The sequence below is a fragment of the Conger conger genome, chromosome 8 (genome assembly GCF_963514075.1).
Source record: "Conger conger chromosome 8, fConCon1.1, whole genome shotgun sequence".
Taxonomy (NCBI): Eukaryota; Metazoa; Chordata; class Actinopteri; order Anguilliformes; family Congridae; genus Conger; species Conger conger.
Genome location: NC_083767.1, coordinates 16,485,180 through 16,502,648, shown reverse-complemented (window position 1 = coordinate 16,502,648; position 17,469 = coordinate 16,485,180). Strand labels below are relative to the sequence as shown.

General features: G+C 44.9%; 1 protein-coding gene across 1 annotated transcript in view; it reads left to right on the top strand.

Moving 5' to 3' along the window:
* LOC133135152 (membrane-associated guanylate kinase, WW and PDZ domain-containing protein 2-like) overlaps positions 1 to 17,469 on the top strand; it is a 103,192-nt gene that overhangs the window by 54,770 nt on the left and 30,953 nt on the right. Inside the window, exons 3-8 of the mRNA XM_061251946.1 lie at positions 2,376 to 2,495; positions 3,452 to 3,667; positions 4,253 to 4,472; positions 10,081 to 10,160; positions 15,675 to 15,732; positions 16,544 to 16,662. Coding sequence (XP_061107930.1) covers positions 2,376 to 2,495; positions 3,452 to 3,667; positions 4,253 to 4,472; positions 10,081 to 10,160; positions 15,675 to 15,732; positions 16,544 to 16,662 — 813 coding nt within the window. The remainder of the gene's footprint in view (positions 1 to 2,375; positions 2,496 to 3,451; positions 3,668 to 4,252; positions 4,473 to 10,080; positions 10,161 to 15,674; positions 15,733 to 16,543; positions 16,663 to 17,469) is intronic.

Below are 17,469 nucleotides of genomic sequence, written 5' to 3'. Positions count from 1 at the left end.
TCCTATTAAACTGATTAATCAACAGATGAGATTTCCAGGCCGCGTTGCCAGGCGGTGTTGCCAGGCAATTGACGGCTGTAGTGGATTCATTTTCTGCCCAGTTCATTATCTGATGATGTGGGACAGGAAACAGACTCAAAATTAGCTCAGTATACAGCAGAGTGGAGTAGCAGAGGAGTGATCCAGTTTCACCCTGCCAGTGATGCTGTGCTAGGGCTCACACACATGGGTCACATGTCACAGGGGCTCCCAGCTCTCCACCTGTCGAGGGTTTGGGCCATTTGACTGGGACACAGGACAGCTCACCAATGACAACATACGACAGACACTTCATCAATGACATCATATGATGGACACTTCATTAATGACATCATATGACAGACACTTCATCAATGACATCATATGACGGACACTTCATCAATGACATCATATGATGGACACTTCATTAATGACATCATATGACGGACACTTCATCAATGACATCATATGACGGACACTTCATCAATGACATCATATGACGGACACTTCATTAATGACATCATATGACGGGCACTTCATCAATGACATCATATGACGGACACTTCATCAATGACATCATATGATGGACACTTCATTAATGACATCATATGACGGACACTTCATCAATGACATCATATGATGGACACTTCATTAATGACATCATATGATGGACACTTCATTAATGACATCATATGACAGACATATTATCAGGGATGGTCAACTGTGGTCCTGCTAGTTTTTGTTTTTGCCTGAAGCTCAACAACCACTTAGACCAGGGGTTCCCAAACTGTGGGTCGGGACCCCCTGTTAGGTCGCTCGATTTTAGGATGGGGTTACCTGAAAATATTTCATTTTTGTCTCATTAAAATATGTCAAAGGCGGCACGGATGGTGCAGTGGGTAGCACTGCCGCCTCACAGCAAGGAGGTCCTGGGTTTGCATATTCTCCCCGTGTCTGCGTGGGTTTCCTCTGGGTACTCCGGTTTCCTCCCACAGTCCAAAGACATGCAGGTCAGGCTGATTGGAGAGTCTAAATTGCCCGTAGGTATGAGTGTGTGAGTGAAAGATGTGTGTGCCCTGCGATGGACTGACGACCTGTCCAGGGTGTATTCGTGCCTTTCGCCCTGTATGCTGGGATAGGCTCCAGCCCCCCTGCGACCCTGTTCAGGATAAGCGGGTTTGGATAATGGATGGATGGATGGATGGAAAATATGTGAATGTAGGCTACTACATGTTTAACATTACAACAACCCAACTATAATAAAGCAATGAGGCAAGAGAGTATATTTCCAGTATTGTCGTGGCTAAAGGGGGTTGTTAGGCACTAGATATGTGTGGGTGGGGTGTGGGAGTCGTGTAAGTTTGTGAACATTCATTTGGGGTCACATCAGGAAAATATTTGGGAACCTGTGACTTAAGTCCATAATCAAGTGCTTAATTTGTCAAATAACTGCTGCGTAACAACAAATACCAGTAGACCCTGTGGCTCTCCAGGGCCAGGGTTAGTCACTGCTACACTTTGTCAATGGCATATGACAGATACTTCATCAATATCATCATTTGACAGACACTTTATCAATGACATCATAGGACATGCACTTGATCAATGATATATGACAGAAGTTTGGCACTGGGAACATGTTGAGTTTAGAGACTCAACTCACTGAATCCTGATTGGGCCAGGCGACTCATGTGGTGCATCTGAGGCAGTCAGAAAACCTAAGTTGACTAGCATGTGAAAGATGTGGTGCCATGCAATGGTCATGCCATTATTCATCGTAATAGACGTGTGCCATTATTCATTGTAATAGATGTGCATCATCGTGCTGAAGTGAGATGTTTAGAGATGCCAATTTTCAGATTTCCAGGGGGTGGTAATGGTGAGGTGGGGGATTCTGTCTCTCTTGAGCCGAATCATGTTTTCTCAGCATTAAAACGTCTGGCCTTTTAAATAATGTGTTCCCATACACGTCTCTCAGCGTGAGATCCCTTCACTGCCTCAGTCATGCTGGGTGGGGTCTGCTAACCAGCTCATTGTGATTCTCAGAGCTGGAGAATAACGGCTATCTGGGCTTAAGGCTTATATACAACATTCTGTTATGACAAATTCTGCTGTCCTACAAACAGTTGTTTAGCAGACTGGTAGCAAAGCTGGTTTTCATGGTAAACAAACAGCCAACATGACTGTGAGATGCAGCATAAAGCTTGCTGTTGTAGTGAAGTTGTAGTGTCTATGTGCACTTAAAGGCTGCAGAGCCAGGCTGTTCCCTACTGTGTTTCCACCGACTCTGAACGAATGTAGAACCATGGTGCCGTGTTGCTTCTAATGGGTTCGCTCTCTCTTTCTCCCTCTGTCAGGCACGACTCGGCAGCCCAAGGAGGGGGAAGTTCCTGGGGTGGATTATAATTTTGTGACGGTTGAGCGTTTTATAGAACTGGAGAAGAGTGGAGCCTTACTAGAGAGTGGAACATATGAAGGTGAGGACACACACATACACACACGCACACAAGCACACACAGATGGTAATCTTTATAAAACTTAACATGATTTAAAACATTTGCCAAGAGGGGACCTATGGTTTCTATGTCTCCTCTTGGTGGATGTGTAATGATTCCTGTTAGATAGGTAGACAAGTGCACACACACTGGCTCCATGAGTCCATTTAGAGTCAGTTTGGGCACTCCAGACCTCTCAGTACATTCAGCACTAAGCATTATCAGCATTATAAACGGGAACATTGAGTCCTCATTGGGCCCTGTGTTCATTTAAAAAGCAGCCGTATGAACAGCATGACCCATCTCCAGAGAGAGGAGAGGAGCCGAGATAGCAATAGATGCTTTGTCTGTCCAGGCCTCTCTACTGAGCACAGAGCTACAGGGCTGCTACAAACATACGTCTGTGTCTATCTGTCTGTCTGTTGGTCTGTGTGCCTGTATGCCTCTATGTCAGTCTGTCTGTCCAGGCCTCTCTACTGAGCACAGAGCTACAGGGCTGCTACACACATACGTCTGTGTCTATCTGTCTGTCTGTTGGTCTGTGTGCCTGTATGCCTGTATGTCAGTCTGTCTGTCCAGGCCTCTCTACTGAGCACACGCATACAGGGCTGCTACACGCATGCATCTGTCTGTCTGTCTGTCTGTCTGTCTGTCTATAGGTCTGTGTGCCAGTATGTATGTTTTTCTGTATGTATGTTCTTCCGTCTGACTGTCCGGACCCCTCTACTGAGTGCTGCTACACACATGCATCTGTCTGTCTGCCTCTCTGACTGTTTATTTGTCTGTCTGACCAGGCCTGTCTACTGAGTGCAGTGCTGCAACACACATGGCTCGCTAACTGTCTGCCTGCCTGACTGCCTGTCTATCTGCCTGTTAGCCTCTGAAGTGGAACTTATCTCTGTTCCTATGTCCTAAATAATGTGCTTGTGTGTTTGTAGAGAACTATTACGGCACACCCAAGCCCCCTGCAGAGCCCACTCCCCTGCTGCTGAATGTGACAGATCAGCTGTTGCCGGGCGCCAGACCCAGTGCGGAGGGCAAGAGGAAGAGGAACAAGTCTGTGAGCAACATGGAGAAGGCCGGCATCGAGCCCCCAGAGGAGGAGGAAGAGGAGAGGCCTGTCGTCAATGGCAACGGCGTCGCCATCACCCCAGGTATGGAGCCCCATGGAAATGGTTAAGCTTAGCAAACAACCACATTTTAGCCATAGTCACAGTGTCACTACAGGAACAGCATAGTAACAGCGTTGTCACAGTGTCACTACAGGAACAGCATAGTAACAGCCTAGTAAGAGCATAGTAATAGTGTCGTAATAGGGTAATAGAATAATGGACTGGGTAACAGGAGCAGGTTCAGCAGCATACAGTCTTTCTCTGGAGAATCACAGAATTTCCTACATCAGGGATGTTTTGCCAGGATCCGGTTAAATCAGACAAGCGATATTATTGTAGTTCTATGAAAGTAAAGCAGTCTCTCTCTATTTGCACACAGAGAGAAAAGGGGACTCAAATTAAAGTGGAAGTGTCTGTGTACTGTGTGCTCATTAAAATCTTTTATTAATATGCTGTACTGTGTGCTAATCATACCATGGGTTTCGGGTACATCTGTAGGGCTTAAAAAAGCAAAATTGAGAAAGTATGGCTCTTTGGGCTCCCTTCTCCCTAAGGCACCCTGCTGAAGAGGTCAGCTTTGACTCTGCCCCCCCTTCCCCCCCCCCCCCCCCCCCGGTGTGACCCCAGAATCGAGCGAGCAGGAGGACAAAAGCACCGACGTTTCAGGAGACATGGCCCCCCAACCCTGCTCCCTGGAGGCCCCCACCTTTACCCCCACAGAGGCTCCCAGAGAGGAGGGGGAGCCCCCACAGTCACCGCTCAAACCCGATGAGAACGATGACCTGGGACCCCTGCCCGACAACTGGGAGATGGCCTACACTGAGAAGGGAGAGGTGTACTTCATAGAGTAAGTCTACTCCATCACTATACTAACCTGAGAGACTGTGTGTATGCTCTCATAAGCCTACTCCATCCCTACTCTAACCTGAGAGACAGTGTATATGCTCTCATAAATCTACTCTATCCCTACTCTAATCTGTATATGCTTTAATAATTCTACTCCATCACTACTCTAACCTGAGAGACAGTGTGTATGCTCTCATAAGTCTACTCCACCCCTACTCTAACCTGAGAGACAGTGTATATGCTTTAATATGTCTACTCCATCACTACTCTAGAGAGATGTATAAAGATTAAAATATTGCTGTGTTATGATTGTTTTTACTGTAGGAGTGAGAGAGGGGGCAAATCAGAGAGACAGAGAAATAGAAACCCTTTTTTAACACTTAAAAGAGTCAACTTATTTATTTTTACATTTACAAATACACTCTTAAGAGCAAAACACAAGAGAAACAATAAACATCACAAAAAACACAAAGGCACCCACACACATAAAAATAAAAAAACACCCCGACTGCACAAAAAATATTTTGTAATAAGAAAAGTAAGAGAAATAGAGAGGGTGAGAAAAAAAGATATCGAGGGAGGGGAGAGAAGGAGAGAGAGAGAGGGACAGAGTGAGAAAAGAGAAGAGCGAGGTGAAGATATTTGTTTTTTGTGTTTTATGTCTGGCTGTCTCTCTCAGAGAGAGAGATGAAGGAGTTGTGAGTGTTTTAACGAGAGACGCTTCGTTAATTAAGCCATAGCGATTGGGAGACACCCCCCACTGAGTGTGTCAGACTCTCTCTAACGCGATGCCACACGGGTCACACCACCAGGATGGTGTATTTCTCCAAGACGCTTTGGGATTGATTAAGGAGCTGTTTTCAATGGGAGAACTCTGGGTTATCAGTCAGATAAGGGTGATATTGATTATCTTCAGGCAGTTCCTAAACTCTCAGATCACCCTCCGATTCTGTTACTAACAGCCCTGGAAATCGAGTTTACAATTACAGCCACATTTTATCGTTCTCGGTTCTATTTATTTATCTGTCTGATTTAAGGTCTCTCCGCTTTCATTGTGATATCGATTAGAACTGAGGGCATTCTGTCAAGTATTCGTGCACTTAATATCTCCTTTAATTTGCATGTTTGATGGCCGAGTCTGGATATTGTTTGCTCTGGTTTAGCCAACTGGCCAAAAAGACAGTTGGCAAAACAACATTCTGTAATGATACATTTTAGTTTTTTTATTTGGACAAATTTGACACTTGATGACAACATCAGTCATACTGCAAACAATTTTATGCTGTGCCATGATTGGGGCATTTCACAAAAATGACCACCTATCAGATTTGTTCGTATTGCTATGCCACAGATTCTATAGACACACCAGATACTCAGCTCCTGTGTTCCTTACATTCTCTCTGCTCCTTAACCAGAGAGGAACAATAGAGAGGCCCAATCTAGAGGCTAAATTGCTCAGCGCTTAAATCTGCGCATGCAGACCTTGGCGATGATTTTACAGTGGGTCTCTCTGGGAAAGTGTCTTACGATGAGCTGTCGATCCATCATCCATCAAGTCCTTATTGGGTTCGCACGAGTCGTTGGATAGCCTAGATTGTTAGGTACAAAATGGCAGGTTTATTTGGGCAAGATGTTTTCTAGTGCATTAACACAAGAAAATTCATTCATCTTGCAGTTGTTCACCATCGCACATGCGCAGTGTCTTGAAATTGAAAACTTTCTCTGGCTTATCTCAGAGAAGAACAGTAGACTTAGGTAATATACTCATCCCGGCCTCTCGTACGGCTAGGCTAAAACGGAATTGAAGCTGATAGTTGAGATTGCCATTTTTCTCCATCTTTGGCTTAACTATAGGTTCTGGTTGGTAACAGGAATTGGTGCTGTATTGCAGAACAGTGACTTTTCATGGTGCATCACACGGTAAATGGACGGTTACACTCGCTGAGCACTTTATTAGGTAGACCTGTACATAAACTTGTTAATGCAAAGCAACTAAATGCATTAAAGCATGCAGACATGGTCAAGAGGTTGAGCTGTTTTTCAGACCAAATGTCAAATATAAGAAAAGTGACTTTGACCGTGGAATGATTGTTAGTGCCAGACAGGGTGGTTTGAATATCTCTGAAACTTTTGATCTCCTGGGATTTTCATGCCTCTAGAATTAGCATGGAATCGTGCAAAAAAAACGTAAAATTTCTAGTGAGCAGCAGGTCTGTGGGCAAAAAACTCTGGTCAATTGAAGGTGACAATAATGCAAATAACCACAAATTACAACAGAGCATTTCTGAACACACGACATGACAAACCGCTTATGTGGATAGGCTACAGCTGCAGAAGACCAATGTGTTTCAGCTCCTGCAGAAAGGGAAAAAGATCTCTCAGGGTTAATAGTACAGAGCTGATTATCTGGGCCATGAGTGTGGGGGTGTTCAGGCTGAATTTGGGGAGGCAGATCAAAGGTGTCTGTCACTCACCACTCCTCAAAGGATGTGTTCTGTGTTCTGAGGAGACAGGAGGATCAGAGAGGATCGTCGCTCTGGATAAGAGTGTCCGCTAAATGACTGTAATACAATGTAACGTAATGTAACGTAATGAGGACCAAACTCTGCCTGAAAATTCTCTTCTCACCTCAGCGAAGTGTAGATGAGCTCTGTCTATCTATATTCTCTCTCTCTCTCACTCTCTCCCCCCCTCTCAAATTAAGATAAGCTTTACTGGCATGACTACACATCAGCGCTGTATTGCTGAAGCGATTGTTTACATAATACTACAAAAGCGGCTATCAATCTTTGCCATTCCCCATCACTTGCTTTTTGTGTCACTGTCCCTCAGATGCAGTGTTGAGCCAGAAAAAAACATCAAATACCTGATAAACCCAACATTGTTTTTTGCAAATCCAAAAAAAAAAAATTCTATCTAATAGTTGGGTGGAAAACCACATGTTTAAATTTAAAGGAATACACCAACATTTTGGGAAATCTAGCTTTTTTCTGACTTACCCAGACTGTTCGATTTCATTTTGGGGCATTCACTGGCTCGGTTTCCATGTTGGCGTTACATGGAACGTCTTCTGCTGGTTGAGCGCAGTCAAGAAGGTGGTAGCTCTGCCTTCAGAAGGTACGTGGATCACTGCGCTCAAAGTGTTCGGCGGTTATAGTTTCAACCGTCTAACTTCTCAGAAAACGCATCTCTGAAAACACGTTTAAAAACGTCTCTTGTTAAAAAAAAAAAAGATTCCTGAAGGTATCAAATACTTGTGATACCTTGTGTAAATAAGACAGCTTCGGAGTTGCTGTAAGGTGTATTTCTTCACTTTGAAGGAGGAAGGCTACTGACTCCGATAGGCTTCTTCGTGCTAAGCTAACATGTTATGCTATCTTTGAAACCGAGCCAGTGAATGCACAAATATGAAAATGAAATCGAACATCTCATTCTGGGTAAGTTATAAAAAAGGTAAATTTCCCAAAATGTTGATGTATTCCTTTAAATGTCTATGTTTGTAGCAGAAAGAAGTGAGATTTAAATGTGCTTTCATATGTGTTATGTGTCTCTCGATTCGCAATCTCACACAATCTCACCTTTTCGCTCAAACACCTATTTCTCTTTCTCTCTTTTGTCTTTCACTCATTTTCTTTGGCTTGCCATATTTTATCAGATTCACTGAGCATCTGTCGGTCAATGGAACTTTAGTGTGGAGAGTGAGTTTGGCCTGAGTTGTGTCTGTACTGAGAGTTGTGCATTGGCACTTAGTGGTGTGTGTCTGTAGTGAGAGGTATGTGTGTCTGTACTGTGATGTGTGTGTCTGTAGTGAGAGGTGTGTCTGTAGTGAGAGGCAAGTATGTCTGCACTGAGAGGTATGTGTCGGTTCTTAGAGGTGTTTGTCTGTAGCGAGAGGTATGTGTGTCTGTACTGTGGTGTGTGTGTCTGTAGTGAGAGGTGTGTCTGTAGTGAGAGCCAAGTATGTCTCCACTGAGAGGTGTGTGTCGGTTCTTAGAAGTGTGTGTCTGTAGAGAGAGGTATGTGTCTGTGCTGTGCTGTATGTGTCTGTAGTGAGAAGTATGTGTCTTTCCATAGAGGTGTGTGTGTCTGTAGTGACTAGTGTGTGTCTGTACTGAGGGTAGCCTAATCCCTCTCCTCTCCCAGGGCTAGTACGCACTGTGAGCTAATGTCAGACTGAATAATACTTTCTGTAATGTATGTAGTCACATGTATGTGTGTTTGTAGTGTGAGGTGTGTGTCTTTAGTGAGAAGTGTGTGTCTGTACTTCAGCTAATGCTATCGCCCAGACTGAATAGTACTGTCTGTAATCTGTTGTCTCATAAAGATGTAAATTGAATTTTCTGAGAGACCAGGCACACCTGTTATCACACCTGTTCCAACAACACATAGTTACTGATTCATGTTTAGAATATATTCTTATGTTTTCCCTTGAATGTGGTGTTGTTTTGTATTGTGTTGTATAATCAAGTCAAAAACGATTTCCCACAGAAATAAAACAGTAATGATAGTAAAGCGTTTTTTTGAATGTGCACTGAATTTGCGTTCCCGTCCTGTGTGTAGAGAGGCACGTTGTAATGTGTGGAATGTGTTCTCAGACCGGGAGACAAAGATGGAATATTGATTATGTCTGTGCCAAATTAAATTCTGCCCTGAAGCAGGGAGTGGAATTAGACATCTCTGTGTCTACGATAAGTACACAGATTCTACACCTACCTGTGATTACACAGAATCTGTATTGATGAAAAGTACACAGAACCTTCGCTTACCTGTAAATACCCTCTCTGTATCGACGATAAGTATGCAGACTGCACCTGCCTGTCAATACATAGACTCGGTATTGACGATAAGCACACATACTCTACCTGCAAATACTCAGACTATATCTACGATAAGTGCACTGTTCTGAAGTAGCTCAGAACAGGGATATTTTGTGTTGCTAAGCAATTCATCCTTTCATCTCACCTGTTTAGTCCGTCATGTGTATTGTGCTTTCAGCTCAAGGAATGGTGAGGAGACTTCGTAAGACCCGTGTCCCTTGCCTGATTCATCATCCGGCACATTATAATACCTCCTGTTGAGTCATTTGTTTATTCTGTGGAATAGTGTAATTGTACTGTTTGTCGAAATAGATTTTTCTCTGAACAAATATGACTTACCAGAATAAGAACTCTCTCTCTCTCTCTCACTCATCCTCTCTCTGTCTCTATCTCTCTCACATTCTCTTACTCATCCTCTCTCTGTCTCTATCTCTCTGACACTCGTCCTCTCTCTCTCCCTTTCTCTCTCATACTCATCCTCCCTCTCCCTCTCTCTCTCACTTTCTCTCTCTGACTCTCACTCATCCTCTCTCTCCTGCTCTCTCTCTCTGACACTCATCCTCTCTCCCTCCTGCTCTCTCTCTCACATTCATCCTCTCTCTGTCTCTATCTCTCTCACACTCGTCCTCTCTCTCTCCCTTTCTCTCTCATACTCATCCTCCCGCTCTCTCTCTCACTCCCTCTCCCTCACTCATCCTCTCTCTCCCTCTCTCTGACTCTCTGACTCTCACTCATCCTCTCTCTCTCCCTCTCTCCCTCTCTCTCTTTCTCTCTCTGTCTCTATCTCTCCAGTCATAACACTAAGACAACATCGTGGTTGGATCCGCGGCTGGCGAAGAAAGCGAAGCCACCGGAGGAGTGTAAAGAGGATGGTGAGTGTGTGCGCTTGTGTGCGTGTGTGTGTGTGTGTGTGTGTACAGCTCAGTTCCCCTGCTCTGGGTAGATTGATGCTGTGATTGGTGTTTCAGGAGAGTTTGGAGTGCTTTTTTACTGAAGCTCACTTTAATAACTGAGCACTGTGTTCAGACTGAGGCATGTCGTGGCTCCTCTGTCTGTGTTAGGTTCCAGCCGGGCGAGGATCTCTGCTCTCAGACAGAGACAGGCTTCATGGATACGGCACAAGAGAAATCAGCCTCTCTCTATCTTTCTCTCTGCCTCCTTCTCTCTCTACCTTGCTCCTTCATTCTTTCTCTACATCCCTCCCTCTCTGCCTCTCTCCTTCCCTCTCTTGACCTCCCTCCTTCTCTACCTCCCTCTCTCTCTCTCTCTTATCTCCAGAGCACACTCTCTCCTGTGAAAGGTTCACTTTAACATTAGCCCAATTATATAGTCATAATTATAATTACATATATACTCATAGTTCTAATTAAAATCATAATGGACTTGAGAAGTATGAGAAGATAATGCTGGAGAGAGGGAATAGGTGACCCCAGCAGGTTTAACAGGGGGCGCTGTGTCTGCCGGTTTAATTGCAGTACTGGAGGGGCACTGTATCTGCAGGTTTAACTCCAGTCCTGGAGGGGGTGCTGTGTTTGCAGGTTTAACTCCAGTCCTAGAGGGGGCGCTGCATCTGCAGGTTTAACTCCAGTCCTGGAGGGGGTGCAAGTCCATCTTTATGTGTTCAAAAAGCAGTGTGTTTCTGTTTTAGACATACAATGGCTTTCACTTGTCAGCTTTATGTTAGAGTTGGTAATGACATCCAAGCTGGAGTTAGGCTGGAGAAAGGTATCACTGAACTCAAGTCACGACTGCTAAAGTGGAACAGGGTTTCACCTGAGAGAGGCGTGATCATTCCCCATGTCCTTGAGCCTGTCTGTTGGAAGGGCGTGTCTGTCGGTGTATGATTGAGGGGAGTCTTCTGACAAGGTCCCCAGGGGAGCGTGGAGGGAATCAAGGATAATGATGACAGAGCGTGTGCGCACACAGGGAGTGTGTGCAGGGAGTGTGTGCAGGCAGGGAGTGCAGGCAGGGAGTGTGTGCAGGCAGAGAGTGCAGGCAGGGGGTGTGTGCAGACAGGAAATGTGTTCAGACAGGGAGTGCGTGCAGAGAGTGTGTAAACAGGGAGTGAGGGAGAGTGTGCATACAGGGAGTATGTGCAGACAGGAAGTGAGGGAGTGTATGCATACAGGGAGTGTGTGCAGGCAGAGAGTGTGTGCAGCCGTGTGTGCACGTTTAGTGTTCAGAATTCAGGAGTTCCACTCTCAGCTTCCAAAAGTGATGTGTTGACTTTCAAACAGGAAACTCAAGATCTAGCTCACATCTGTGTATGTTTAGGACATTGTTAAACAATGTGATACCTCATTTTTTGCCTTTATATCTCAAGCTCTACTGCTTTTTAAAACCCTCAATAATGCCTTATGTCCTGCTGTACAGTACTGTCCTTTATCTCCCATTCACTTCCATGAATTAGCATCATATCTTATGATTACACAACACCATGCATTTGCTTAGAAACTCAGCAGAAGTATCATTGTGTGAAATGGGCAAAAATCTAAACCGGTAGTTGTATTTCAAATATCTAAAAAATAAACAACAAACAAATGTCTCTCTATCAATGAGGTGGTTGGTTACATCAAGTGTTTTGTATCTAAAATCCCAGTATTCAAACCACACACTCAAAACTTAAGGCCTGACCTTTTGATGCAAAATTGAGTACAGTTCTAGAAAATTCTATTTCAACAAAATGGAATAAAAAATATACATCAAAGGTCAGTCCTTGAGTTTTTTGAGTATGCAGTTTGAATTTTGTAGTTTGACATACAAAGCATTCTTATCTTTTCATATTTCTTTAATATGATATTTTAATATTTCAATTCAAATAACCCATGTCTGTAGTATATGTTTTCCATCCATGGTATTAACCATTAAAACATATCACGAATAAGTAGTGAATTAATATAATGAATATGCAATATGATATGAAGTATCATGAAGTAGTTGGAGTTAAAGCCTGCTGTTTGCCCCTCTCCTCACCCCAGCCGATATTGACTGGTTCTGCTGTGTGTCACTGCCTCTCTGGTACTTTCAGGGTTAGTACTCCTGGGTTTGAGCGGGGCTCTGTTGTGCACAGAGATGGGCACAGCAGCCCACAACACACACATGCACACCCACAAATACCAAATACACAGGGATGTATCTGCACTGTGTGTGTGTGTGTGTTTGTGTATGTGTGCATGTGTCCATGTGTGTGTGCATGCATGTGTGTTCATATGTGCGTGTGTGTGTGTGTGTGCAGGGGGTGCTGATAGACTATCGGGGGCTCAAAGAGTCTTCAGTTCAGACTGCGGCTTCCTCCTGCGGTTTCCATGGAAACTGTCTCCCTTTGCTAGAGGACAGGTCTGGTGATTTAAGGTGGCTCCAAACAAACAGCGAAGATTTAAGGCGGCCAGCTCTTTACTTAATCCCATTTTCTCTGTGCGTTATGCCGGGTTTATGAAATCAGCAGTTTTAGCTGAACGTTGACTGTGTTCTGGCCAGAGGTATACAGCAGGGTAAAATGAGGCAACCAACTGATATTAAAAATACAAAACATACACCCAGAATCCACTGGGGTGCAATTTTGATATAAAAGGCTGTTAGGAAACTAGGCTCTCGTAACTCCAGAACGGCGTAGACTTGTGAGTACTGCTTAGAACCCAGCCATGGAGAATGTCTGAAAGCTGACTGGTTCCTGCATACGGATGCCTGTCGAGCCAGGGTCCGCCATCTTGCAGCCAAATCGATTCTGCAGCTTTGTTCCAAGGTGAAATGCCATTAGTGAACCGGATAGATCCGGTCCAGCGCCACACCTGGGTCCCAATGCTCCCCACAGCTAACGAACAGGCTGTAGAGAAGGTGTCTTTCAGTCGTCTTATCAGGGCCCTGAGGTTATTGCGCCCCGCTATCACAGAGGAACAGATTCAATCTAACCACACCATGCCCCGACCTTCATTTTCTGCGTCTCACACAGCGTGAGATCGGAGGTCAGTGCGACGAATTAAAATTTGGCGGCTCAGTGTCGAGGGTGAAGCGCTTCACGCTTTCGCTGCGTGTGGCCTCAATCCGATTCGCCAAGGCTCAGTTCGATTTCATCATGAATGAATTCCGTTTCTGGTGTGAGGAAGTGCTTCCCGCTGTGTTCCACAGATAAAATTAGCAATGGGAAGTAAAATATTAATGAGGTTTTGGGGCAGGAAGCGTATTTAAGTCTCAACGTCGGGCAGCGCTTTATTCAGTAAGATATGGGCAACTGGGAGTGAAGTGACGTGGAGAAGTGTGTGTGCGTGTCTGTGCACTTTTGTGTGTATGCAAGCAGGTGTATGTGTGTGTGGGTGTGTGCGCATGTGGATGTATGTGTGCGTGGATGTGTGTGTGTGTTTCTGCGTGTGCTTATGCGTGTGTATGCAAGCAGGTGTGTGTGTGTGTGTGTGTGCGCGCGAATGTGTTTGTGTACTGATCCGGTTCTGCAGTGAGTTTCTGTCATAGCTGTCTCACTCTGTTGTCTTCATCTTTAGAGATGACAGAGATGTGGATCAGGTTGCTCTCTGTTCATTAGATTTCCCATCAGGCAGCGAGGGGGGGGGGATCTCATTCTGAAGCATGAAGCATGTGAGAGGACGTTTCTTCTTCTACAAAGATGCTCTTTGATCACAAAGAACAAGAGCCTGACAGCCTGAAGTAGCCTGTAACACAGTGTGTGGTGATGTGTTATGTGTGTCTGTGGAGAATGGCGATGTGCTATATTTGTGTGTGGATGGAGAATGGTGATGTGGTATATTTGTATGTGGAGTTTGTTGATGTGGTATACTTGTATGTGGAGAATGGTGATTGATTGATTGATTGATTAAAATTCTTTATTAACAATAGAAAAAATATATGACATACTGTATATGAATAAATAATATATGCACAACCAGGAGGCATCATATCTTTGTACAGTATTTGTCAAAAGGATAAAACATAATAGAGCCCAAGAGCTTATTTCCATTTTGGTCCTTTGGGTGTAGGTGTGTGTTTGACTGTTAGCGTTTGAGTGAGTATATGAGGATAATAAGTATAAATTAATGTGTGTGTGCGTGCGTGCGTGTGTACTGGTGTGTTTGTATTTGTAGTATGGTGATCTGCTATATTTGGATTGTAGTGAAGTGGTATGGTTATATTTGGAGTATGGTGATGTGCTATATTTGTATTTGGATTGTAGTGAAGTGGTATATTTTTATGTAACTGCTTTGATTGAGTGGCATTTGACTGAGTTGCTATGCACGTCACGTGCACTACTTATATTTTAATGCATTTCGTAATTTTGTTCCACTTATTTTGAGCCAAAAGCTACAAGTGCTTCAGGTGGAAAGGCAAACAAAACAAACACAAACATGTTACATAAGCACCATCACTGATTACTGATCTCTGTGTCTGTAGTGGAGGTACTCCTAATAACCCGCTAAATGCTAAATGAATCCCTGCACGACGTGATTTGTAAAATGGGGCAGTCCATGCCAAGAACATCAAACGCTAATGGAGAAATTTACATATTTGTACAAACGTATCATACCACCCAGTCTCTCCAAAAATAGAGCCGTAATCCATATTGTAATTAGTATAAGCCATATCATAAGCCGTAATCCATCCACAGCACGTTCCTAACCGGCGAAATATCAGCCATATCTGTGAATCGCCATTTTATATCCTGTTCCAAACGTCCCCCCATTTCAGCGGAGGTCTATACTGGAGGCTCTCAGATAGTGTTGTGTGTGTATCTGTGCGGTGTGTCTGATAGGTGGCATGTTGTAATGATAGTTTATATTCACACTATGAGTATAAGGGGTAGGTCTGATGTTTTATATATCCATAACACACGCATGCGCCCACACACGTATGCACGCAAACAGACAGTCACACATACAGTATATACACACACATTCATACTCTCCCCCTCCCACCACACACGCACACACACAAGATACGCACAGATACACCAATGCTTGGGCCAAGGTATGTGCACATCTCTCATTTAAATACAGAATAGTGGTGCTATTGCTGCAATCCATCATATTTCAGTTCCATATTTGAGCCACAGTTCACCAAGAATCAATAGGCTCATTTATTTAACATTGTGCTAAAATCAATACCAGTAATGGAGTTCATTACTTACTGATAAAAATAAGGTTTACTTAACATCACATATGTCAGTACAAATAATGGTGTTAATTGAATGTATTAAATGAGAAAACTAATTGGACAAATAAAAAAGAATTATTAATTGAAAGATGGTTTCGATGCTACAGATATTGTGTGAATAGCATTCCAGTAGAAGCCCAGATGTATGTTGTGTGGCTTTGGGAGTTGGTTTATTTTTTCCCAGGTAATGTCAGTCCAGTAATGCATGCTGTTTGTCTTTTTTTCCACAGAGCTTCCCTACGGCTGGGAGAAAATTGATGACCCAATTTATGGCAGTTACTATGTGGAGTAAGTATCATACTCTGATTGTAATTATGGTTGTGTGTGTGTGTATTTGTGTGTATGCATGCATGTGTGTGTGCGCGTGTGTGTGTGTACGTGCGTGTGTGTGTATGCACAGGTGTGTGTATGCGTGCATGTGTGTGTGTGTGTGTCCGTGTGTGTGTGCGTGTGCCTTTGCGTGCGTGTGTTTGTGTGTATGCGTGCATGTGTGTGTGTGTGTGTGTGTGTTTCCCGTGAGCTGCTCTCTGTGTAGTGCGTCTATTTTTAGCATGTCCGGGGAGCATGTGCAGGACAGCGAGCAGCGCTCTCTCCTGTCTTCTCAGCAGGAAGCCCCTGAACAGCACACGCTACCGTCATACATGCAGCTGCCTGCCCTCACGTGTGCCACACTCCTCGGCTTGTGCGTGCTGGTTGTGCGGGTTTCAGTGTGGACGTGTGGCTGTTTGTCTGTCTGCTGTTTTAATTGAAGCATATGTAGCTTGTGACTCATTTCCTATTCATATTTGTCAAACACTCTTTTTCAATGAGGAAATTTATGCAATGCTGTAAACTTAAATTAGCGGCCAGTTCCACATACACAAATTCCTAGACCTAGATTCTTGAATAGAGATTCTACATACAGAACTCAATTTAGTCCTGGACTATGCTTAATCCGTGGCTGTGAAACCAACCCAAGAATGAGAAAAACACAATGTATACCCTGTTGTTGAATTTTGGCGTGGAGAGTGGGGTGTCCAGTGCCCCCCAGGTCTATGGCCCTGATTGGGGCTGATCTGAGCTATTCCTGTTTTTGACTCTGTTTCCGTTTGTCCTGCAGCCACATAAACAGACGAACGCAGTTTGAGAACCCCGTCCTGGAGGCCAGGAGGCGTCTAGACCAGCAGCAAATGCAGAGCCAGGGGCTGTCCTCCCTGCCCCTCCCCTCCCTGTACAGAGGTAACTAACCACGCCCACTGCCACTCCCCTCCCTGTACAGAGGTAACTAACCACGCCCACTGCCCCTCTCCTCCCTGTACAGAGGTAACTAACCACGCCCACTGCCACTCCCCTCCCTGTACAGAGGTAACTAACCACGCCCACTGCCACTCCCCTCCCTGTACAGAGGTAACTAACCACGCCCATTGCCACTCCCCTCCCTGTATAGAGGTAACTAACCACGCCCACTGCCACTCCCCTCCCTGTACAGAGCACGCCCACTGCCCCTCCCTTCCCTGTACAGAGCACGCCCACTGCCCCTCCCTTCCCTGTACAGAGGTAACTAACCACTCCCACTGCCCCTCCCTGTACAGAGGTAACTAACCACGCCCACTGGCACTCCCCTCCCTGTACAGAGCACGCCCACTGACCCTCCCTTCCCTGTACAGAGGTAACTAACCACGCCCACTGCCCCTCCCTGTACAGAGGTAACTAACCACGCCCATTGCCACTCCCCTCCCTGTATAGAGGTAACTAACCACGCCCACTGCCACTCCCCTCCCTGTACAGAGCACGCCCACTGCCCCTCCCTTCCCTGTACAGAGCACGCCCACTGCCCCTCCCTTCCCTGTACAGAGGTAACTAACCACTCCCACTGCCCCTCCCTGTACAGAGGTAACTAACCACGCCCACTGGCACTCCCCTCCCTGTACAGAGCACGCCCACTGACCCTCCCTTCCCTGTACAGAGGTAACTAACCACGCCCACTGCCCCTCCCTGTACAGAGGTAACTAACCACGCCCACTGCCACTCCCCTCCCTGTACAGA